The sequence below is a fragment of the Sparus aurata genome, chromosome 19, assembly GCF_900880675.1.
Source record: "Sparus aurata chromosome 19, fSpaAur1.1, whole genome shotgun sequence".
Taxonomy (NCBI): Eukaryota; Metazoa; Chordata; class Actinopteri; order Spariformes; family Sparidae; genus Sparus; species Sparus aurata.
The window spans coordinates 28,932,107-28,958,971 of NC_044205.1; the positions used below are offsets into that span (position 1 = coordinate 28,932,107).

A 26,865-nucleotide genomic window follows, 5' to 3' on the forward strand; every position below is an offset into this window, starting at 1 on the left:
TAACCTTCAGGACACAGTGTAACTTCTACATTTATACATAAAGCCAGTCTCTGTCACACACACACACACACACGGAGGATACAAACACACTCTTACACTTACAGCAGCACACAGAGACTGTAAAGCTTATTTCCTAATGCAGCTGTTTGAAGCATCATATCTGATCTGTCACCAACAAGTAATGATGCCTCCATTCAGACAAGATGTCACTTTGTGAACAGGAGCATAAATTATACACTATCTGTACAGTAAGGTAGGATTAAGAGATGGAGCATCTTACTTTACTGAGTAAAGTTTAGAAGATGATTTATGATGAAGCTCAGAGTCAGTCAGCTGATGTTGATGGAGTTGATGATGATGAAGTCTGAATGTGAGCAGAGAGTGAGTGCTGGAACAGCTGTTTGTAAAGTGATGCATTTACTTAAATACTGTATTCAGGGCTTAAAGTATTCCGGCACCGTGCAGGATTTCCAGCGTGCAGCGTTTGGCTGCAGGAAGAAAATGTCCTATATTCATACTTGAAAACATTCGGTTGTGAAAAATAGGGAGATTTTTTTCATCGGTGTATCGGCCCAAGTAACAAGGGTCCTTCCCCAGGTCTGTGTTTTATTTGTCATCGTTTCTTGCCTTGTATTTTAAACCACACATGTTCAAAATTCTTAGAACAGTCAGTGTTTCCGCTAAATTTTTTGTAGCAGCTGTGCTCTGAGTTGATAACCCAGCAACAGTAGGGGGGTCCGGGGGCATGCCCGCCTGGGAGAACATTTTGAAAAATTACCCTTTAAATGTCACCTAGTGTCGAGATTTTTAAAAAAGAAAAAATCATTTTCAGAATTTCGGAATCAGAATCTAAGACATTAGACAAAATAGTGTAGAAGCTGACATTGCTGCTTGAAAATATGTGAACCTCTTGAGCATTAGAGAACTTTCTTAACACTATTTTCAGAAGTCAGTGGGCCACATGACATGGAAGCTATTGAGAAAAAAATCATAATTTCTACATATTAATATTCATATAAAATAGAGGAAGCACTAAAATACAATAACAATAGGTGCGTCTCATTCGTCCAGTTTACTAATACAATCTGCTGCTGGAGTCACTGGGTCACATGACATGGAAGATATAGAAAACATGTAATTATTTTGTATCAATATATTTCTGCTAAGTAATTTAATGACGGTCCCTAAATCAGTCTCAGTGATTCAGCGCGACTCTGGGAGGTGAGCTGACCGTCCTCCTGCTGCTCACACTGGGTGAACCTCAGTAAAGTCTCAGCTGGACCCGAGTGAAGAGCCACCGAATATCCAACCTGAAACTAACTTCAGTGAGTTCAATGAGTCGCCTGTTGCAGCCTTTGAATAGGATGACGAGGATTTCAGTCACTCAACTTAAACGCTGACTTGTAGAAATTATACAAATAGCAGTAATGACAATAATAATCGATTTCAGGATAATTTAGAGTGTAGCGCTTTCACTGTGTGCAACTTAAATTCGCCATTCGCCCCCCGTGATATTAAACCTACAGAAATCATGTCATCATCAAAATCAAATGTCATTATGTTTACCAACACCTGACGGATGTGCATGATTCACGAGAGCCTCATTTTCAGGTCGGAAAAGCAGGATCGCCGGAAACTAACATTATTAGCCAATCAGAAGTGAAATGGGGCGGGTCTTGGAAAAATGTGCTTCAACCGAGTCTGCTGCATTGATCCCCGTGCAGAGACGAGTGATGGGAACGGCAGTTCTTTTTACTGTACTGAATCTCTAGAATCCGCTCATTAAAATGATTCGTTCAAAAGATTCGTTCACCGAATCGTTCAGTGCTCTCCAACTCCCTGAACTGATAAGCAGCCAAACGATCCGTCATTCAGTTCATTAATCAGCCCTGAGGTTCACGTTCCCTTACTGAGGGACGGTGCGTTCACGGACTATAGGACAGAATCGTTCGCGGGAGACGCAGCGCTGCTTTGAGTGGTATACATGCACTGAAATTATTACACAGTGAAAGTGTCCTCTGTGCACAGTAAAATCACTTAACATGATGCTACACGGATGTTAGCAACACAGCGCTAATTTTAGCAGTATGGTTACTGAACGTGAATCAACTCCTCTGCCCTGAGTGAGTGAGTGACACAGCGCCACTTTCAGCACAGTACGTGACCGAGAATCACGTCCTCAGTGACGCGAATCATGAGTGAGTGACAGCGCGAACGTGATTCACGTCCTGACGTCACTCGTTCGTGAACGACCTGTTGAGGACGTGAATCACGTTCGCGCTGTCACCGAAGCTGCTGTCATCCGACTCAGCTCTCAGCCACCGGAGCTGCAGAGGGAGGAGGGAGGGCGGGACAACCGCAAGTGATGGTGATTGGCTCTCTAAGGTAGAGTGAGAGTTTGTAGGCCAATCAGAGGCAGAGTTCAGTTTACACACAAACCACACACGCACACAGCAGCCTCACACACAAACTAGCAGAGGTGAGCTGCAGCAATGAAGAGTCCGGAGGGAAAGTTAACGTTTTCAAAGTGGAAGTACAGACACTACTTTAATCTCTTTTGTCCACGTCTGTTGTAAACAACTCTGATCTAATGAATCATCTCTCAGCAGCACACGCTTCTACAAAACTAACACTGGACAAAAACTCTGTTGCTGACGCTGTTGATGATGACAGCAGGCCAGGTGTGGCTAACGTGAGCTCCGCTAACAGCTTCACTAAAAGTTGTGACACAGACTGAAGTGAATGCAATGATAGACAGGTATGTTGTTGAGAACTTGCTCCTGTTATCATCAGCTGACTCAGACTCCTTCAGAGCTTCACTGGTAAAATATCAGGGAGAACAGGAGCCGGTCCGCCATAAAGAAGACATTTTCTAAATACATATGTAGATGCTGAGTAGCTGAAATGACTGCCGAGCTCAAAAGGGGGAAGAAATAAAAGTAACGCAATAATTACTTTTCCTGGTAACTAGTTACTTTTATAGGGGTAAGTAACGTGCCCAACACTGTCCAACACACAACACGATTACCGGGAGCAACAACCACAGCTGACGTACCGGCATCAATGACTGACCGTGTGTGGGAGACTTGAAAACACCGTAAAATACCAAATAACAGCCGGGCCGTTTATTTGTTTCACTCACTGAACAGACCAGGCGGCAATTTGGGACAGGCGTTTAATTCCTTCCTCTCAAAATCCAGGATGAAAATGTCACAAACTTCTCCAGCTTCTCTGTGAATTCTCTGGCATCCTTCTGGGCAATAGTTGTCTTCTGCAAGTGAAGTTGTTGCAGCGGAGGAAACGATTCAGCCAACCAGCACTCGCTGCAAACTCCTCATCTCTGCTGTCACTCACGGTGGCGGACATTTGTTTCTCCATCTCCCTGATCATTTTGCGGGACACTCTCTCGTGGCGTGCCCGTTTGCTGATCCCCGCATGTTTATCTCAGGCTCCTCGCTAGCCTTCTTCCTCCCTCCAGCAGGCAGCCTGGCCCTGTTGCTGTCCTCCTCAGACAGACGCTGAAGCTCAGTTTCTCTCACTCTCTTCTGGTCGACAGAGAAACATCTAGCGGCTGCTTCTCCAGAGTTTCCTCTGCATATTTTAAGACAGAAAGTTTGAATTTCAAGTGGTACTTTTTATTGTGTTGCTGCACCGGAGCCATGGTGATCATCAGTGTGATACTGACTGACAGAAAGCAGCACAACATGTGAAAAAGGCGAAGAAGAAAAACGTGCAGTGTCAGTGGTCACGTCTTCTTCCTTGATTTAAATAAATAAATAAATTAGACCCGACATTTATTTGGAACCGGCGGTTATTCACCAACATATACACCTGCACCGGCGTTTAAAGGGACCCTGCGGTTAATTGAAACCCGGATATTATTTGGTCATTTACGGGACGCGTGTGCACGTTCATCGCAGAACATGATTTGTCTTTCAAGCTCTCCAACACCTGGTAAATGGATGTAAAAAATGCAATATTTGAAGATATGAATTAGAAACAGAAAAGAATGAAAGAACAAAAATAACATGATGTCTGATTTGATCATTGATCCAGACCTGACTGAGATCAGCAGCTTGTTATTAATCTGTGTTGACATGAACAGATGATGAATGTTGTGCTGACATGTGGATGATGTCTGTAGAAGGCTGATGATGATCCACAATAACACAATGACAAAGTCTCTCTACTCATTTTAGAGAAAAGCTCATTGATGAGGACACAGTAATGTTGAGCTACACATTTAAAACCTGAACATATCTGACTGGATTATAAAGTGATTTTTATCTCCATCATTTATTCTTTATTCAGATTGTGGGACTGCAGTTTGTCAGAGATCAGCTGTGCTTCTCTGGCCTCAGCTCTGAAGTCCAACCCCTCCCATCTGAGAGAGCTGCAGCTGAATAACAACAAGCTGCAGGATTCAGGAGTGAAGCTGCTTTGTGATTTTCTACAGAGTCCAAACTGTAGACTGGAGACTCTGAGGTCAGTTCACTGACTCTGTTACTGTAGATCTGATTTGTTAAATTAACACTTGGGTTTACGTTCATACATTACTTATGTACATATACATATATACTTATATATACATTTTTTTTTTGATTGATTGGTTTATTTAAGTGTCAAACACCATGGTTGGTGCTCAGCCCTCATGGGCTTATTAGACGCTAATCATATTCATCAAGTAATAATTTCACAGTTCCATCCACGACAGCCACGTGACATGATACAGAACACATCATAACATAACTAAACCATAAAAGATATGGATACAAATAGAAATGGATTGTCATATAGGATACAAAATACTTTGCCGCAGATACCAGGCCTTTTCTATACATTTTGCCAAAGCAAAAGCATCATTTTCAAACAACCAGCACAGAATCTCCCCTTCATATTTCCAAAATATATCAGGATTTTTAAACTGGATTGATTCAAATAGAGAGTTCCTTAAATCACAATATAAAGGACAATAAAAAACAAAATGAAATTCATCTTCCACAACCTGGAGATCACAAAGTTCACACAAACGTAAATGTTCAGGTGTACCTTGAAATCGACCCACTTCTACTGCCAGAGGAAAGGTACTGGTTCTTAATTGAGCACAGACGGACCTCTGCCTTCTCTTTAAATTCAACAAAATATAAGGTTCTGTAACACAGTCATTCTTAAACTGAACATAATTTCTAAGCTTTGGCTTCTTCCATTTATCCTGTTTCCATTGATCTTCATATTTCCTAAATAATCTTTGTCTGATGACATTTATCTTACATTGCAAATTATTTTGAAACATTATATGGAAGTCAGAGGCAGACAATATTATTGAAACCTCTCTAGACCGGGGTGATGCTTTACCATGTCCCAATTAAACATTTCCCTAGTTAGCCTTTCCTCTAGCAGACTGACAAGACGGTCCCACAATCGCACCATTTCACATCTTTGTTTTACAATACATGGATCCCATCCTGCGTCCCCTTCAACAGATACTTTTGCTGCATATTTATGCACACCAAGAAAACACCTCAAACCACGATTCTGAACAGAATTACAATCAAAAACCTCTTCAAAGCCCCAAACCCCTGCAGTATAAGTAAAATTCACACCGCTTTACATCGCCGTCAGACCACGCTTTCTTTTGGCACTACATTTTCTCAACCGCAGAACCTCCGTATCCCTACGCATAAGCGCTAATGTGGAAGGATACGGAGAGTTAAGTTTCGTTTTTAACGAAAGTAAACCTCTCGTCCAGCAGCTGGGCCTCGCGCTGTATTCCGCCGCTCGCAGATCAGCTGTTGCCCAGTTACGCTAGTGCGTAGGGATACGGAGGTTCTACGGTTGAGAAAATGTAGTGCCAAAAGAAAGCGCGGTCTGACAGTGGTGTAAAGTGTGTGCATTTTACCTATACAACGTACACTTGAACTTATATAGATTTTTTTTACGTGAGCCTTGTTTTAGGTGGTTAATTTAGCTTTTTCTCTGGACCCGTTCACTGCAGTACAAAGCTGAGTGTCTGGGCTGGAGCAGCTCTCTACTTCTCCAAACTGAGGCTGCGCTGATCGGTGATTACGGTAGGAAACAGATCGACTACAGATATGTACTTTATATGACCCCACTTCAAAAAACCCGAACTATCCCTTTAACAGACCAGGCGGCAATTTGGGACAGACGTTTAATTCCTTCCTCTCAAAAATCCGGGATGAAAATGTCACAAACTTCTCCAGCTTCTCTGTGAATTCTCTGGCATCCTTCTGGGCAATAGTTGTCTTCTGCAAGTGAAGTTGTTGCGGCGGAGGAAACGATTCAGCCAACCAGCACTCGCTGCAAACTCCTCATCTCTGCTGTCACTCACGGTGGCGGACATTTGTTTCTCCATCGCCCTGATCATTTTGCGGGACACTCTCTCGTGTTGTGCCCGTTTGCTGATAACTCATCCCCGCATGTTTATCTCAGGCTCCTCGCTAGCCTTCTTCCTCCCTCCAGCAGGCAGCCTGGTCCTGCTGCTGTCCTCCTCAGACAGACGCTGAAGCTCAGTTTCTCTCACTCTCTTCTGGTCGACAGAGAAACGTCTAGCGGCTGCTTCTCCAGAGTTGTCCTCTGCATATTTTAAGACAGAAAGTTTGAATTTCAAGTCATACTTTTTATTTTGTTGCTGCACCGGAGCCATAGCGATCATCAGTGTGATACTGACTGACAGAAATCACGACACGTGAAAAAGGCGAAGAAGAAAAACGTGCAGTGTCAGTGGTCACGTCTTCTTCCTTGATTTAAAAATAAATAAATAAATTAGACCCGACATTTATTTGGAACCGGCGGTTATTCACCAACATATACACCTGTACCCGGCGTTTAAAGGGACCCTGCAGTTAATTGAAACCCGGATATTATTTGGTCATTTACGGGACGCGTGTGCACGTTCATCGCAGAACATGATTTGTCTTTCAAGCCCTCCCAACACCTGGTAAATGGATGTAAAAAATGCAATATTTGAAGATAAAATTGCTCTGACAAAACTGTCAATGGAGTAAAAACTCAACACAGGAAAGTGATTAAAGCCAATGCCTCAGTTCTTATGCTGGAACTGAAAGATGTCCTGCCATGTCTGCCAGTATGATCTAAAGATATTGATCATTTGTGTTGACATGAACAGCTGTATGAATGTTGTGCTGACATGTGGATGATGTCTGTAGAAGGCTGATGATGATCCACAATAACACAATGACAAAGTCTCTCTACTCATTTTAGAGAAAAGCTCATTGATGAGGACACAGTATTGTTGAGCTACACATTTAAAACCTGAACACATCTGACTGGATTATAAAGTGATTTTTATCTCCATCATTTATTCTTTATTCAGATTGGAGAGCTGCAGTTTGTCAGAGATCACCTGTGCTTCTCTGGCCTCAGCTCTGAAGTCCAACCCCTCCCATCTGAGAGAGCTGAACCTGAGTAACAACAAGCTGCAGGATTCAGGAGTGAAGCTGCTGTGTGATTTTCTACAGAGTCCAAACTGCAGACTGGAGACTCTGAGGTCAGTTCACTGACTCTGTTACTGTTGTAGATCTGATTTGTTAAATTAACAATGTGTCAACAAATTATTGTCAACATGAGTTTATTCACATTATCATGATACTGAGAATTGTTTGGAAGACATGCAAATCAGCTGCAATTCTAAAGAGCAATCAAACACTGGTTTATTATTAGGCTATTTATTGGAGGGCAAGTGCAAAGTAGAAATACAGGCTACACATCTAAACATGTGACAAAACCAAGAAATGTGACTGTTAGTAGGAACAGCATGTTTACAACAGCAAAGTCACAATTAACTCTGGAAGAAGTTTATTGTGACTTTGCTGTTGAGTTTACATTCATACATTACTTACATCCATAAAGTTATAAATCTCCTTTGGTTCATATTTTCATGTTTTTTTAATCTAAATTCAGTCTTCAGACTTCTGTTTCTGAAAATAACTGTAGAAAATGTTCAGTTAGTTGTTGAAGTAAATTAATGTTTATGATTTAATCTGTTACCAGAAGATCCTCTGAACTAACATTTGATTTACACACATTGGATTATAAAGTGATTTTTATCTCCATCATTTATTCTTTATTCAGATTGTGGAGCTGCAGTTTGTCAGAGATCAGCTGTGCTTCTCTGGCCTCAGCTCTGAAGTCCAACCCCTCCCATCTGAGAGAGCTGGAGCTGTATAACAACGACCTGAAGGATTCAGACATGAAGCTGCTGTGTGATCTGGAGGAGAGTCCAGACTGCAGACTGGAGTCTCTGATGTGAGTAGAGGGTTGGAGTCAGTTCATGCTGGTTTCAGCAGTATTGTACTAAACACAGTATCAAAGTAAAGATCAAGTATTTCCTGCTTTCCTCAGTGAAGCTGTGAGAGGAGAACAGTCAGCCAATCAGACGAGCCAGAAGCTTGTTGTGATGGTGTGTTTGAGTTGATGTGAAGACGACTGTTGTTGTTGTGTTCATGTCTACAGGAAATAAAGCTGATCACAGCTGACATCAGGTCCGTTTCTGTCTTTTTGCGGGTCCTATGCAAGATGCTGTTTGGGGGCCTCTATTTTGTCAAACTAGGATGGATAGATTCCTAACCCTTTTAGGTGATCCACAAAGATGCAACAATCTATTACATTTTAAGAGGAAAACAGGCCAGAGTCGTGAAAACCTCTCAAATTAAAATAAAACATCTTAAATTGACCCAACCAAGCAAGTTGAACTGATAGAACATGATAATACACAGTAAACAATGGGGATCCTCTATAGGTCAATACATGAAACTGATGCAGTGTTCCACAAAAATATTTCAGAATTGCTCCTGCAAAGACAAAACTCCTCAGGTTATCAAACAAAATAGATCCTAAGCAAATATTTATATGATATAATTGAGTTATGTTACACTAATGCAGAAATTCATTATCTGATTTTATATTAAACATTGTAATATTCAGCACAGTGTCATTTTAAAGCACCCAATTTCAAAGTTGTCACTTTTAAGCAGTTTTAAACACATTGTACTTGTTCGAGTTATAAATGAAGATAAATGACTGATGAGCACTTTGTGATACTGAAGGAATATTTGTGTGTATATTTCACAGGTGTTACAAAGTGGACTACTTGTGTCTAAATGATGATCTGGTCTTAACTTATATTCTGTGGGCAGAACTAACGGTCATATATATAGTATAGTTTACTTTAAATTAACTTCAATTTGTGTGATTATGATTCTTTTAAATAAAACAACGTAATACATCAGAAACATAACTAAACTGTAGGAATGTAGGCAAATTTGTTCAAATTACAATAAATATTCTAATAAATGTGGTAAAGAAAGACGCAACTAACTCAGTGGAGTTAACAATAATCCAGTCAGAGCAATAATCCACTGCCACAATAGTCCATAATAATCCACAGTAGGCCTGATATGTATATGTGTGTTTAGCACACTTCACATCAGAGACCTATGAACTGAGAACACAAAAACTGATAAATGAATCATAAAACTACTTCTGAAGTAATGTTACGTGGCAGATATTTACCAGCAGAGGTTTATGACGGAGCAGCAGCTCCACCGGACGAGGATCCAGCAGACATGACAGACTTCTGCCTAACAACACACCCTCCCTCACAAATGTGATGCCAACGAACTGGACCTGCTGTAATTGGCCCTTTCCTAAAGCAAACACTTAAGATAGCTAAACATTCAGCATTTAAGCTAGCCCCTCCACCCAACATCATGAAAACAAACCTTACCTTTATCCTGTGAGCGTTTTTCTTCATCTAGTTTCTTGTTTTTTCTGAATTAGATGAATACTTTCGTTTTGACGTCATGCCGTAAATGACCGGTACCGGCAGCTCAGCGCAACTCGCCTCTCCTCACTTAGTAATACTGGTCGTCATAGCAACAGGGCGCAATAGACACCAGATCGGACCAATCGGTAGAGAGCAGATCTGACCAATCAGACGAGCCAGGTGCCAGGTACTTTTCACACCTTTTCCGTCGGGTCACTCCTCAGATATTGAGAATGAACTTGCAACTTGAGGGGGGCCCCTAGTAGCGCGGGGGCCCTCTGCACCCGCATAGTCCACATATAGCAAGAAACGGCTCTGCTGACAGCATCACAGGATGTATAGAGACAGTGTCCTCATTCATCAAACTGTCTGAGCATCAAATCTGATCTCAAAGTGTTTGTTCTCTCATTTCAACCCTGAAGAACTCATCAGTTCATCTTTGTCACAGCTCTCAGATCAGTCTGACTGAAGGCTCTTATTTCAGAGAACCATCATTACATTTAGTAACCATGTGGTCTGTATACAGACCAGAACCTCTGCTGAAGTCCAGAAACCACAGCTGATGTTTTACTGTTCAATGTAGGACCTTTACCGTTATATTTATATCTGCCCATGTGTCATTTGATTTGTCCAAATATTTTATAACAGACTCCATATTTACATATTTGTCATGTAATGTTTCCAAAGTAGATGAAATCTTTAAATGTGAGTGAGACTCTGGTTTTTAACAGCAGTAAATCATCATTAAAGTGAGCTGTGAGTATCTGTGTTCCTGCAGTAATGATGCGTTCAGGGACTGTCAGCAGTTTATTTCCACTGTGTCCTTCAGTGAAACCTGCAGAGTAAACAGACTTGATGTCCAAAGTGTCTGCAGGTCTGTGAGCTTCACTCCAACACGTTAACATGAAGCTGAAAGGAAGCTGGCTACGCTACACAGCCGCTCCACTTGTGGTCTGAACAGGACTGAAGTCCTGCTGGTCTTTATATCACTGACTGACAGCTGATGGAGGGAGTCTCTGGAAACACTCATTTATCACTTCTGCTGTCTCTCTGCTTCTCTCATCAGATGGTGATCTCTGTCAGAGTGATGAGAAAGGTGGAGGTGTTGAGAGGATCAGCTGTGTCCTGATGATCCAGAGAGGTTGAAGCAGCACCATCAGCTGGTGGGTGGAGAGGCTCTGACTGGGCCGTGTTACTGGGAGGTGGAGTGGAGAGGAGAGCTTCATCCAGCAGTGACTGACGGACCAATCACAACAAGTGGAGATGACTGTCAGTGCTGCAGTGTGAACTGCTCTGAGATCAGCTCCACTGTCACACACAATGTCCAGTCCAGCATCATCCCTGTGTTCCTCTGGATGTGACAGAGTATCATCAGTGTATCTGGACTGCTCTGCTGCTGCTCTGTCCTTCTACACAGTCTCTGCAGACACACTGACACTCCTCCACTCCTTCTGCTCCACACTCACACACCTCCTCCACCTGGACCTCCACCTGGACCTCCACCTGGACCTCCACCTGGACCTCCACCTGGACCTCCACCTGGACCTGGACCTGGACCGGGACCTTTAATCTTTTATTCTCTCACATCAACATCTTTATTTGGATATTTGTTTTTGCTGTCAGTTGCAGCTCCACCATGTGGAACGATGGTGAATTGCAGTTTATTTCCACATTATATTTTAGAAGTTGATGTGAAAAAGCAGTTCTGGTTCTGACCACCAACACCAGATTCTCTCAGAACTGAACAGAAAATAGTTTGAGAAGAAGAAAAGAAGTTTGGATTTAATCAGAACTTCACTGAAGTCTCCAAACTGAAACACGGTTCTGACTCCAAACCCAAGTATGTTTGTTATCAGAGCAGGTTCTGTATCTGACAGCTTTAAAGTCTTCTTTGTCGAGTGGATCCGACCAGACTGTTGTGGCAGAAAGTGACCTAAAGAATCCAAAGAGTCTGGTCATCATTGTGAATCTGTCGCCTTAAACAAACTTTAACTTTCACATGGTCATTTGATCTGCTGTTAAAAAAAGACATTGATCAGAGTTGCTTTTATTTGCTGTAATATCTGTAGATTTAGTTGTAAAGTCAGTTCAGTCTTAAACTTTGCTCACACACTGAACATCAGAACATTTTCACTTCCTTTAGACGTGAAGTAAGAAACATGTACTAACTGTTACCATGAGTGTCATTATCAGTGATTAAGAAATATATAATGAATGTTTTATATTTAATCCCACTATTCAAATCTCATGTGATGTAAATCGCCTCCATCTATATTATTATATGTCAGCGTCTCATTTCATTTAGTTTTGTTTGTTTGTTTGTTTGGTTTATCCCGTATGTATTGTGTTTTATTTTATTTATCTAAAGAAAAACAGATTCTGTAAAAGATAAATCAGTAAAAATGAGCAGGATTTGATGTTCCCTCTACGGGTCGACTGATGTGTTTTCTGTTTGTTATTAGTAATCAAGTAGATAACTGATATTAATTTACAGAAAAATAAAAACCTCAGTGTGAAAGTGGAGAATAATCAGTGATGGAATGTAACTACAATTTACACCAGTACTGTACCTGAGCTCAGTTCTGAGGTTCTTTCCTTCAGTCAGTCCATTTTTCTGCTACTTCCTCTTTACTTCCTCTGTACTTCCTCTCTACTCTACCTCACCAGTGACTCAACAGATTGAGATCATTCAGTGTTGAAAGGCTGTTAATTGTGATGTGTAACCAATCAGAGTGCTGTGGGGGGACGTGGAGTGAGACCAGACTGGTGACGACAGACAGAACGCTGCATCAGAGGTAAAGTATCTGTTTTAATTTCATTTATTTTATTGGCAGTTGGACACAAAACACTCAGGAAGCATTCATCAGAGAAATGCTGAATATCTGCCCTGATAATGGCTCTACACACAGTTCAGCTGCTGTCGTTCTGTCTGTCAGCCTTCATCTACAACACATTGATGTGTTCTGGAGCTCGGCAGCGTTGAAACCAGAACCTTTGAGTTTGAATACTGTCGTCCAACCCAAACCATGATCTGTGGGTTATTTCCTCCAGCTCTGATTTGTAATATAGCAGGTGTAACAGAGTTAGAAATAACCGGTTATGAATTTCTACAAAATAGACACGCTTGTCTTCTAAACATGTACACTGTAGTTTTGGAGCCACCTGGTGGTTAATAGTGCAGATTCCTCTTTACGCGCCTCAGCAGAGGAAAATCCTGCCACGTTTTTTGTTTTGCGTGCGTGCGTGTGTGTAATGTCAAGCTAATCAATGTATTATTTGTCTGAGAAATGGATATTGTGTGACTAATATCTTAAGGTTAAAGGAAAAGAAGGAAATAAGGAGTTTTTGTCTGAAACATATAAGCCAATAATTTGAGCTATATTTTGTAAACAGCTAATTCATTTTCATGCTGTTTGTTATTTTCATACCTGTGGTAAACAATATTTGTGTTTTCAACGGTTTATCAAGCCAATTATACCTTAAGGTTGTATATGTGTATTATTTCGCTGGTTTGGTGAGAAGTCTATTTCTATGAGAAAGGGGTGCATATTCTTTGCACAGTTATTTGTCTATTTGTTCCAAACAAAGCCGCAGTAAAATATGTGAATTCATTTAATCCAAGTTGTCGGGTCAGTCATTTTAAATGTGCATTTGAAACAGAGAGATTTGAATGCTATTTTTGGTTTCTGCTGAGATTGATAGGGTATGGTATCACCCAAACGCAGGTAAACCTTTTGGTATCTACCTTTAAAACAAACCGAACCCAAAACACCCCATCATCCAAGTCTAAACTGATCCCAGTCACTTAGGCGTTTTATGGTACAGGGTGGTGGAGTGCTACACAAGTATCAAATCTCTCTGGTTGTCTGGGAGATTCTTCTCCACATCACTATCACATCCACCGTAGAACCACGCACACACACAACCCGTTACATTTAAACAACGTCCGTTTGTTCAATCACTTCTCTGGATTCAGCTTCAGTTTTGCTCATTTTCACCAGCTTCTGGATTCTTTTCTACATCAGTATTTATTTGTAGCTAACAGAAACGATTACAAAAAAACATCTTTCCGCAGATTTTGAGTCACACCGCTCTTAAGGTTCTCTTATCGTCAGTGGCAAGGCGCGTCGTTAGACAGAAAAATGATGTTTGTTTCAAAACCAAATAACAGCAAAATGTACATTTTAACACGTTTAATTATACATTTATCAATATTCATATCATCGCACATAGTAAACCCTAATTATTGCATATTTACACAAGATTTTAATAGAAAAAACTCAGAACAAGAAAATTAACTATTAAAAATAACTTATTAAATTATGAAACATTTTATTTTAACACTTAATAATGTGAAATAATAATGATGTAAAAATCTGTAAAGGAGCTGATGTAAAACCAACAAAGAGCCGTTGTGATCACTGGTCACAGTCTGCAGATTACCTCCGCTCTCCTCACAGTTACCACACACGGGCTTGTGGCATTTCAAGTGTCCGACATTTGGTTCCGTTGGCAGCTCTTTGGGACCGGCACTGCCTCCGGTTCTGTGTGTGCTGCTGCTGCGGTGGTTGCTTCCGCTGCTGCCCACCTTGTGCCGACTGCCGCGGCCTCTTTCCCCTCCATGTATTCTGCCCTCAGCTCCCTCAGCTCCTCAATTTCACCATCAATTTTCATACACTCACACAGAAAGTGCATGTATGTATTCCACAAATGAACCCTGACAAGGCTCACCTGTGAAGTGAAAACCATTTCAGGTGACGACCTCATGAAGCTCATGGAGAGAAGGCCAAGAGTGAGCAAAGCAGTAATCAAAGCAAAGGGTGGCTACTTTGAACAATGTCAAATATGAAACATATTGAGAGTTATTTCACACTTTTGACTTTACTACATAATTCCATATGTGTTCATTCATAGTTTTGATGCCTTCAGTGAGAATCTACAATGAGAATAAAGAAAAAGCATTAAATGAGAAGGTGTGTCCAAACTTGTGACTGGTAGTGTATGAAAACATCCAGTTCCATTCCAAGTGAACCTTCTATCAGTTCATTAGCTGCTATAAACAGTCTGCTTATATGTTGGAAGTTCCACTCATTTATTTTCAGCTCATCTTATCTACAATCATACATCTATTGTGTTCATGTGTTCATGTACATGTTTTTACAAGATTGCGTCATTTCTCCGGGTTTTCCTGCTGATGACGTCACTGCTGTTCCCGACCCACGCTGTGATACACCGATCAAGTTCATGTGCATGTTCAGAACTGTACACAGACTCAACAGCATGCAAACATCCAGCTCCAGGTGTTTAGCTCATACCTGATTGATTGCTATGTAGAAAAACTTTGAGGACATTTTACGCCCATCTCGTCGTGGCGTCCATTGGAATGGACATGAAGAAATACTATTAAAAACACCAGTTACCAAAAATGTGTTTTTTCCACTTTGTCTTTATGTTGGAGAGTCAGAATCAGTTTTTTATTTTGTCCAGCCAAAAAAATGTGTGTCTGAAGGGGTTGAAAGTAAAAAGGTGAAAGAAGATAAATTGTTGGTGAATCTACAAGAAACTCCAGATGAAAATGAGCTGTGAGCGACTCTGAGTCTGTATATGCAACAACCAATAAATAGAAACTCATAAACTGACTCAGGGTCAGAACTTGGAAAGTGTTGGTTGTGTCTTTGTAAACTTTGCACGGCCGCACAGTCTTTTCTCTTTCTATTAGAATATTCTTTGAATGTTGTAAATAATCATCAGCCTCAGCAGCTTGTTATTAGCATCTTGTATTAATAAAGAATCCTTGGTGTCTCCTAATTGTTGTTTAAAGGTGTCGGAGCAGCAGATCCTGGATCAGCTGCTAACTGCTCCGGGCTGCTGCTCTTTATATGAAACATAAAGCGTCTCATCAGCTCGACTCGTTCGTCTCTCCGAGCAGCACAAACGGCTCTTTTGTCCGTCTGAAGCTTCTCCTCGCCGTCGAGGCTAAAGGTGCCGCCTGATGTCTGACAGCGAGCCGAGACGCTTTCTTTCAACACGTTTCAGTCTCTTTCACTGGACGCAGACGATCTGAGGAGGCAGAGCGTTTGGCCGCTGACAGGAAGTCTCTGAGGTTGGAAACATGCAGTGGCGGTTCTAGACAAATGTTACTGGGGGGGCCAGTGTTTAATCAGAGGGGCACGTTAACAAACGGAAACAAATGATGTTTAAACATTAAATACTTTAATGTTGCATCACAATAAAATCATACAAAAGTTTATCTTGTACATAAAGAGTGCATGGATTGAAACAATGAGGTCGGGCCATCAAAAATGAGAAATGAAATCCAGCAGGACGATGCTGCAAAAGGTGGGCATGGAGCCCTGACCCCCTCATACCAGTCTGGCCTAAAGCTCCGTCTCCTGTCCCCCATCAGAGTGGTTGAAGATGTTCAGCTTGGGCTGCACTGCTACATCCTTCTTGGACTTGCTGATATCTGTGGAAAGATGCACAGTAAAGATAGGGCACAACTAGAAACAACATTTATTTACTGTTGTATGCATGGATTTTAAAATGGAGGCCAAATATTTGTTCATGTTTTGAACATAAGAATCACAGATTAATGAGGCAAAAACTCATTTCTGGCAGAAAGCATCATTTTATGGACACACTGTACTATGAATTGTAATGACACTGCTTTGCAAATGTCCTGAAGAAGAAGAGCTGTTGTACATGACAAACCTGATGGTGCAGTACTTGATCCACATGAATCCACTTGCTGTTCCTCTGGTTGTTCCTCTCTCTGTCCCTGTATGTTTTCTTCCTCCTCACCCTCTGGAGTGTCCCTCTCTGTGTCAGTGCCCTCACTTTCATCACCTGCCTTCTCTCCAACCTCCACCAGCTCCTCAGCTCTCTCAATACCTTGATATGTTTCTCTGGCACAGCGGTGGCCAGGGACATTTTTACAGGGTCACTGACCCCTGTAGGCCCCCGTGTAGAGCCGCCACTGGCTGTCACACATGGACGTCTTCTTTCTTTACCTTTTCCTCCACTAGTGCTGCACTTTGTAGCTTTACTCACCAAACACTCTCATTTATTACTTATTCTAATTAGAAAATCACACCTTTAAGCATCAGCAGCTTCAGTTCTGATAAATTCAATATATTTAGTCGACGGTCTGTGATTTGTTTTGCTTTTTACAAACTTTAATCCTCCATCTGCTCAGTGATGCATTAAAACTTACAAACTCATTCTTAGAAATGATGATAATAAATAAAGCTGCAACATTCACTATCTGTTGAGCAGGAGGTTAAAGAAGAAGAGTTGAGTGATGTTCAGCTTCATCACTGATGAATGTGACAAACGTTGTACTGCAGCGCCCTCTGCAGGTGGAAGCAGTCACCGCCTCAGATATCTGATTTCCACCTTTATTATATTTCTACATCTGTCTTCTGTTTCAGCCAGTGTTGGAGAAAGTACTCTGAGTCAGACTCCAGTAAAAGTCAAAGATGTGCTGTTGAAATATTAGTTTGGTGAAAGTGAAAGTCACAAACATGAAGAGTACTCGAGTAAAAGTCTTTATTACAGTTGGTATTAAAAGTAACTGATCCATATATTTACATGTTTGTATGAAGCGTTCACTCTGAGTCAGCTGATTATCACAATCACTGTTTGGATTGTTGATAGAATAAATTAATTTCAGAATGATCAACTTTGGCTCTGATGCAGAATGTAATCTGCAAAGTAACTAGTAACTAATGTAATCACATGTCATCAGTGGAAACAGAGAACAAGAATCATTTGTTTGTGTAACTGAGCTGATTACAAAACACTTCCACAGTATTTGACTACATGATCATCATGTCTCAGTGTTTCTAGCCTGGAAAGTAACTAAGTACATGTACTCAGGTACTGTACAGGTACAAATTCAAGGAGCTTAACTTGAGTGTCTCCATTTTCTGCAGCTGTATACTTCTACTCCACTACATCTCAGAGGGGAATGTTGTACTTTTTACTCCACTACATCAGTCTGGCAGTTTAGATTACTAGTTACTTTTCAGATTACATTCCCGTCCTGTTTCTCCAGGTGTGTGAATGTTGAATGTTTGTGATAAACTGACAGTGTTGTAAAAAAGTACCCAGAAGTCAAACTGGAGTAAAAGTAAAGTATCTGATATTAAATGTACTCGAGTAAGTGAAAGAAAATGATGCATAAATGTACATGTATGTTTGTAATGTGTGTATGCTGCGGGTCGACTGATTATCAGAGCTGATGTTCAACTTTTTATTGATTGTTGGAATCAGGATGATAATAAAATAAAGTGAACAAAGTGTGTGTGTCACTGAACCTGACTGAGAGCATGAAGCACAATATTAAACACACAAACACACATGTGGCCCCTGTGGTGGACAACAAGAAGACAACACGTCCAGTATCAGACTGCGCTCCAGCAGCCGTGGCTCATTTACGGTAATCGTACTGAACCGGCTCTGACTGGGTCAGACTGCAGTCTCACATCACAACCATCAAACATACGAGACGTTTAAAGCAAGCAAGTCCTGTCCTGGTCAAAGGGAACACACACACACACACACACACACACACACACACCTAATACCTCACACTGTGTCTGTGCCCTGTGTTGAGAGAGGAGGAGCACAGATCATATGATCCAGTGGAATGTAAGAACAGGTTTTGGAACCTCGGAAGTGAAAGTGTTCAGTCAGTTGTCTGAAGTTTGAGGCGACAGACGAGGGAGGAATCTAAAGCTGATGCAGGGTGAGTCTTCATCTAACCTTTTTTATTTCACTGCCAAAGTCTGTGAGTGAATGTTCAGATTTAAAGAGAGCTGACCAAGTGGAGATCTGCCTCCATATATTATACTGTACACTGCTGCTGTGGGGGTGAAGGGAGAACCGGAGATTGTGAGCTACTTCCTGTTTCTCAGACATGTCGTCGTGTGGAGGAAGCAGAGAACAAAATGGAGTCTCCAGTGTCCAGCTGTCTGTCTCTGAAGAGTGACCGGTCCAAAGAGAATCCTCCACTCTTCAGTACTGATCCAGAACCCTCAGACACACAGTAAGAGAACTGATACTAACTTATTTATCTGACTCATTTTCAGTCTTTTCTGTTTCACTGGTTGATTGTGTGTTTTATGTGACATTATTTACTGAGATGTATTTGCTGCCTGAATCTAACAAACTGTCTGTGAAACTAAAATAAATAATGTGTCTTCCTCTTCTTACCTGTGACAGCTGTCAGTCACCTTGAAGAAAGCTGTAATCTGATCTAAGAGGACTAATACAAACTTTTAAACTGTTGCAGGAGTTTGTGTTTTTAGAGCTTCTTAAATAACAGCATACATTTTTTTTTAGGGTGTTTGTGAGATTAATAAAAAAACATGTTTGTGTTTGCAGAGTTCAGTCCAACAGACAGAGAGCAGAGTGTCCAGTGTCCAGCTGTCTGTCTCTGAAGAGTGACTGGTCCAGAGAGAAACCTCCAGACTTCAGTACTGAACCAGAACCCTCAGACACACAGTAAGAGAACTGATACTAACTTCAGTTTATATAATTAAATCATTACCATTATATGACTGTAGCTGCACAAAATATAGGAGTCAATATTTTTTCTGTAAATTATGTTTTAAAGCTTTGTGATTTGTATTATACGTAGTGACGAGACAATTATGTTTCAACATCAGATATTCTTTTTGAACACACTGCAGTGTTGCATCATGGGATATAGCCTAGATATTAGGCGCGTTCAAGTTGACCTCCTGCTGCCTGACTGCAGCAGCGATATCTGCTGGCGACAGCAGGGGCGGGGCTACAAACGCTGCTATGCAGTCGGACACTCTCTCTTCCCGTAGACGTGACGTGACCTGGCTGAGCTTGCGGTGTTTGCCTTCTTCATCTGCGAAGAAGTGGAGGAAATTTAAATTCCATTAATGTTTGAGGAAAATCAACAACGACTGCGATCAGTTTTCTTACCTGATGCTATGGGAAGTTTGCTGGCCTTTTTCTCATATTAATCTCCTTCAGAAATTATTCAATCTGAGATGTTCAAAATATTAGTCAACCAAAACATTTGGGCTGAGGGAATAGAGCAGTGGAACTGCTGCTGTGTTGCGTGCAGACGACCGGAGATCAAGACCCGTGTCAAGCCTGTATTTTTGCAGAGGATGTGTTCATCTGATTACTTTATATATAGATAGATATATAGATAGATATATAGATAGATATAGATATACATATATACATATACATATACACACACACACACACACACACACACACACAGACAGTTCATATTTAGAGACAACAGAATGTGACAGCTTTGTCACAATAACAACTTCAAATTTGGATACTTTGTAACTGCTTCACTTCAAACGGTCACACATCATAATCATCATCAAGAGTAGATGAAGAGCCTAAATGTTGTCTTACTGTAAATGATCATGTTCTGTTTTCCTTGTAATGTCACCATTAAATACATTTGAACTTTGTCTATCTGGTACATTATAGTAAGTCTTGCCTAATAACAATACAATACAATTATAACAGTTATTCATTATCATGATGACAACTGTGCTTAGGTGCATCATGATTAAATCACAGCTGAGGGGAATTTGCTGACTACATTTAACAAATAAGCATAACTATAGACACATAAGATGATGCATTTTCTTATAGCAACATTATTCACAATGAATGAAATACATTTCACTGAATGAATGAAATACAATAATCAGAACAAATGACTGAATCAGATGCCTTGTCCCGCTGCACCATCTCATCACACACACAGAATAGCTCAGGATAATTCTTTGTATTGTTAATGTGACGGGAACAGAAAGGGTTAATTAATAAGAGTGGATAGTACAGATAACACTGGACACAGCAGTTAACCACTTCTCCATCATCACCCTAAGCTGACAGAACTGAGCAGTTTATTGACGACATCTTTCAGGGTTGTTGCGTTAGATGAAGGATTTTATAGGTTTATTCATGTTGACTATCCCACAGCTGCGGCCACACGGCTGCTACTGATCTGAAAGTATTTGATATTTGAGTATAAAAGAGGCAGAGGCCTAATGGATATGGAAATTCATCGAAACACACGTCATATACGTCAGCATAGATGAGAGCCAATTAGGGCAAAGTCCTGACGTCATGAAGGTGGGTCTGGGGTCGCGCAGCACCTGGAGAGCAACTGCGCGAATGCTCTGCAGCAGCCTCGCTCCCGCGATATCTTAAGGTCATGTGACATCAGATGCGGAGCAGAAACCACTCCCATCCAGGTCGTCGTGGACACATTTTAACCAGCATGCATCACGATTTATGCAGCGCTGTGCAGCTAGTGAGATACTTCAAGTTCATTCATTGTTTGTCTGTCAGAGAAATTTAGTCTTCAAACTGTTCAGTTTGCTCAGTTAAACCTTCAGGAGTTTGATGGCTTATTCAACGTGTTTTGCTGCGATGGAATAATTACTGATGAATGAAAACCAACAAAAGTCATCTCAGTGTTTTTACTGCAGATGGATCAAATGATCTGTTCAAAACACAAGAATTACAACTTTCACTGAATGTCAGGATGAGGAGCACAAAGTATTTTACAGATAGATAAATGACACAAATGAGGGATTTATGTTCTGCTTTAATAACAAGTGAGGATTTCTTCTTTATCTGTGCAAAGTAAAAGGCTCCATTGATGAGGGCTGGAAGTATCTCATGGAAACTGTCCCAGAATCTTCACTCTGAGACTGTTTTTATCTTCATCAAACCTTTTTTATCAAACACAGTTGTTGAAGAAAGAGGAGGGTATATTGTACTAAGTGTGACCATGTACTTTGTCCAGTATGGTTAAAGTTTTTAATAGCTGCTAATGAGGTCATGTTTTATGGTCCTTTGTGTTTGTAATAAAATTTCCCATTAAAAAAAGTTTGTTTACTAAAATGAAATGATGCAAACTGCTCCACTGTGACTCAGACAGAAACAAAGTGTTAGTGATTGGGAGTTCAGTCCAGATTCAGACCTTGGAGAAGACATACTTATGTTTACAGTCTGTCTTCTCTTTTGTCAGACTGATCTATGATTTCTAATCTGAGGAATTTTCCTTTATCTCTTCAGAAAGACAGAGGGAAGTGTTTCTGTGGAGGAGCAGCCGTCCTGCTGTTCTTTGTGTCAGGACGTCCTGAAGGATCCAGTCTGTATCAGCTGTGGACACTGGTTCTGCAGACAGTGCATCACCTCATACTGGGACCAGTCTGCTTCATCAGAACACTCCTCCTGTCCCCAGTGTGGAGAAAGATCCAGAACAAGAGCTGGACTGCAGACAGTCAGTCAGACTAACACTGTACAAAGTAAGACTGAACATCTGTCTGCTGATGTCATCATGTCTGAAAACAGGAACTGTTCATTTATTAAAGGAACAACTGTTGTGTTCTGTAGAACATTTAATATTATCATGATTATCATTCATTCAAAAACATTTTTATTTAATCAAGATTCTTGCTCTCAATTTAATCCCAGAATATTTTCTTCTCTTTCAGTTGATAATGTTCTGCAGGAGGCTTTAGATGAATATAAGATCAGTCTGAGGAGGAGATGTGAACATGTGACTGAAGGAAGTGATGGAACAGGAAGTGATGGAACAGGAAGTGATAGAACAGGAAGTGATGGAACAGGAAGTGGAACCCTCCTCAACAAGATCTACACTGAGCTCTACATCACAGAGGGACAGAGTGAAGAGGTTAATACCCAACATGAGGTGAGACAGCTAGAGACAGCTTCCAAGATGGAGACCCTCCATGACACTCCAATCAGGTGCTGCGACATCTTTAAAGCCTCACCTGACCAACAGAGACGCATCAGAGTGGTTCTGACCAACGGCGTCGCTGGAGTTGGAAAAACCTTCTTGGTGCAGAAGTTCACTCTGGACTGGGCAGAGGGCTCCGAAAACCAAGATGTCCGTCTGCTGGTTCTGGTTTCGTTCAGGGAGCTGAACCTGATCAGAGATGAGCAGTACAGTCTTCTCAGGCTGCTCCATGTTTTCCATCCAACATTACAGAAGGTGACAGCAGAGAAGCTCGCTGTCTGTAAACTTCTCTTCATCTTTGACGGCCTGGATGAAAGCAGACTTTCACTGGATTTCAACAACCATGAGGTCGTGTCTGATGTCACACAGAAGTCATCAGTCAGCGTGCTGCTGACAAACCTCATCCAGGGGAAGCTGCTTCCCTCGGCTCTCGTCTGGATAACTTCCAGACCTGCAGCAGCCAATCAGATCCCTCCTTCATGTGTGGACAGGGTAACAGAAGTACGAGGCTTCACTGACGTCCAGAAGGAGGAGTACTTCAGGAGGAGGTTCAGTGATGAAGATCTGTCCAGCAGAATCATCTCACACATCAAGACCTCCAGGAGCCTCCACATCATGTGTCGGATCCCAGTCTTCTGCTGGATCACTGCTACAGATCTAAACCACATGTTGACTACAGACCAGAGAGGAGAGCTGCCCAAGACCCTGACTGACATGTACTCACACTTCCTGCTGGTTCAGACAAAGAGGAAGAAGCAGAAGTACCATGAGGGACGTGAGACGAGTCCACAGGAGCTGACGGAGGCTGACAGGGAAGTTCTTCTGAAGCTGGGGAGGCTGGCGTCTGAACATCTGGAGACAGGAAACATCATGTTCTACCAAGAAGACCTGGAGCGCTGTGGTCTTAATGTCACAGAGGCCTCGGTGTACTCAGGAGTTTGTACAGAGATCTTCAGAAGAGAGAGTGTGATCTTCCAGAAAACAGTCTACTGCTTTGTTCATCTGAGCATTCAGGAGTTTCTGGCTGCAGTCTACATGTTCCACTGTTCCACCAACAGGAACACAAAGGTGCTGGAGGCTTTTCTGGGAAAGAAACATGTTGATTCAACACTTGATGACTTGCTGATGGGAGCAATGATGAAATCCCTTGAAAGTAAAAATGGCCACCTGGACCTGTTTGTTCGCTTCCTTCATGGCCTCTCTCTGGAGTCCAACCAGAGACTCTTAGCAGGTCTGCTGGGTCAGACAGACAACAGTCCAGAACTCATCCAGAGAGCCATCAACAACCTGAAGGAGATGAACAGAGATGATGTCTCTCCTGACAGAAGCATCAACATCTTCCACTGCCTGATGGAGATGAACGACCACTCAGTTCATCAGGAGATCCAAGAGTTCCTGAAGTCAAAGAACAGATCAGAGAAGAAACTCTCTGCCATCCACTGCTCAGCTCTGGCCTACATGCTGCAGATGTCAGAAGAGGTTCTGGATGAGTTGGACACATGGAAGTACAACACATCAGAGGGGGGACGACGGAGACTGATTCCAGCTGTGAGGAACTGCAGGAAGGCTCGGTAAGTCCAGATGTGATTATCAAGACTGTAAAACAACATCAGTGTTAGAGTAGAGATCCTCCATCAAGACACATGTACCATATAAAACCTCCACATTGGAAAAGTTTTCCTTAAATTAGTATTTAACCTGTTTCTTTATCAAACAATTAAACATGTGTTCATTTAGAAATGTCTATAGAAATCATTGTTGTGTTTCTATCTATGAAACTAGTGAACACAAGTAACTTCTGTCATCTTCTCACTGTCTTTCTTTGGGTGATGGAGGCTTCAGAAATGTCTCCACAGTCGAGATTTTAATCCACATTTTGTGCACTGGACGCAATAACACTCCCAACCAACTGAAACAATCCAATAACGCTGCATTTAAAATGTTTGGCAACACTCCGGTATTTGACTACGGGGAACCCCCAGCTCTTCGCACGGGACTAGTATTACCTGGGACCTCAAGTGATTTAGAAATTATCCCACCACGTCTGTGTTTCGTGCAGCGCATTTGCACAGGATAAGCGAAGTCTGTGTTTTAACTCTAAATTACTTACATTATCCCCCGGGGTCGATCGCACCGGAGCCCTCGTTGGAGCAGCACAACGGTTAGATATGGATATTTTTAATATAATAACTGGTGAGTCTGTTGAAAGATAGAAAAATTTTCCTTACCGCATGCTGCCATGCATGTAATCCATCTAATAATAATCTATCTATCTAATCTAATCTTTCGAGATTTCACTGTTCTGATGAGCCTCCTGAATTTGCACCCAAAAGGCTGTCAAAACTTTCATTTATAATTCCCGACGCAGCCTCCATAATTCTCGACTGGGAAAAAGGCAGAAAAAGGTGGAAAACACAAAAAACGACCCCAAATCACAGAGATGCCGATTCGCACAGGACTGATATTATCACATGAACTCTGTGTTTGGTGAAATATAATAGGTAATTTGCAGCGGAATTTTTACTTTACAAATTACGGACATGGCAGATTCGCACGGGATTAAGATCACAGACGACCTCTGCAATTATTACAAATTACTGGAGGTCCCCAGGTTATACTAGTCCCGTGCGCATAGGGCTTGCATTCCATCTATACACAAATTGTCTTTGACACACATTACAATATACTGGACATTGTTGGGAAATGGCCTGGATCAACACACGATTCCTGAATTTTAATGGAGAGTGGTTTGACGCAGCTTTGGAAATGCCGTTTTTATTTATTGCCGTTTTTTAATTTATCTTCTAATTTGTCATTTTTGTCCGAAGCGTTTTTGTTTGGCGGGGGGGTGGGGGGGTGGGGGGGTGCACTTAATTCTCCTCATAAATACATTTCTTTCTCCAATATCTTTTCATAGGCTTTGTCATGGGCTTGTAGGCAACTTCCTTATTTTCACTTCATGGGCTGCCCTGTCACTCAACAGCCAGTCACCGTTGTCACCGCTTCTAAGTGCGTCCTTATAAAATGACGTCATCCAAAGCAACAGAGAGTTACTTCTAGTTTAGGAGTTCACTGTTTTCATAACTAAAAGTAGGTCTCAGCGGCTTTATGAATTACTTTTAAGAAACGACTCCTACATAAAAACTTTTAGACCGATTTAGGAGTACTCCTAATGTTAAGATAAAAGTCTTTGTGAATACGGGCCCTGAACTCCACTTTACACAAACTGTCACTGATACAATTATAATTACAGCTCAGTATCAGCAAGGACTTGATTCAATATGTGTCACGATACATTGTGATACGATGCATATTGTGATATATTGCACTTTAACACATAGTTAGTGAAAATGTAAAAACAGATGTGAACTACAAGTTGCTGTGTACAGTCACACTAGCCTCATTCACACGGCCCTGTCAGTGCAGGAATCATGCAGCGATTCTCTGCATCACCGTCTGTGTGACAGTTTCACTGCGGCTCTGATCCGCCTCTGGAGGTAGAATCAGAACCACAGAGGTGAGCCGGGTTTGGATCAGGGCAACTTATATGAGGAAAGAAATTCTGCAGTTATACGTGGAAAAGCTTCTGTCATCCTGTCTGTCCTACTGACTCTGATCACATTTCTGCCTAAAAATGAATGTCAGTGATTATGTGACGCGATTCAGAGCAAAAAACATGAAAATAAAGTGCATTAAGTTCTTTTGTGTCACTGAACTTATGTAGATGTCTTCATGAATTGCACAAGTATTCTGACTGTGTCCCTAAACACACAGTAAACATCTTCAGAAAAATAAAGTGCTTGTATTAATTTCTTGTGTCACTGTATGAACAGTGTCCTGCGACACCTACAGGAGGTTGTCGGCTTTCACAGCCCGTTTAAAACAAGAATCATTATTTTCAGAATACAGATTGTTGGAGCTGGAAATCAATGAAGTATATTGCCATTAAATATTACAATATATTATTATATTGACATTTTAGCACAGCCCTTATTATAATTATTGTATTTATTCAGCACTGATTAAACTCAGAATAAATCATTAACTGAATTTACTGGTAGATGAAAAGCAGAGTGACATCAAAGTTGTGTTAAACACATGCGAGCACATAACTGAGATAAAAACATACAAGTGCAGTTACAACTTAGTGATTTTACAGTTAATCAACATCATGTTAAAATAGAGTTAAACAAACAAATCACAGCATCTTGGTTATTAGAATATGACACTTTACAGCTGTTTGATGGACACTTTTGTCTAAAGCCTCAGATTT

The 26,865-nt window shown here is 41.2% G+C and overlaps 1 protein-coding gene across 1 annotated transcript in view; it reads left to right on the plus strand.

Moving 5' to 3' along the window:
• Positions 1 to 26,865, plus strand: part of LOC115569889 (NACHT, LRR and PYD domains-containing protein 14-like) — a 75,362-nt gene that overhangs the window by 37,239 nt on the left and 11,258 nt on the right. The window contains exons 6-9 of the mRNA XM_030398096.1: positions 4,312 to 4,485; positions 7,355 to 7,528; positions 8,113 to 8,286; positions 10,872 to 10,901. Of these exons, the coding sequence (XP_030253956.1) occupies positions 4,312 to 4,485; positions 7,355 to 7,528; positions 8,113 to 8,286; positions 10,872 to 10,878 (529 nt within the window). The 3' untranslated portion in view covers positions 10,879 to 10,901. The remainder of the gene's footprint in view (positions 1 to 4,311; positions 4,486 to 7,354; positions 7,529 to 8,112; positions 8,287 to 10,871; positions 10,902 to 26,865) is intronic.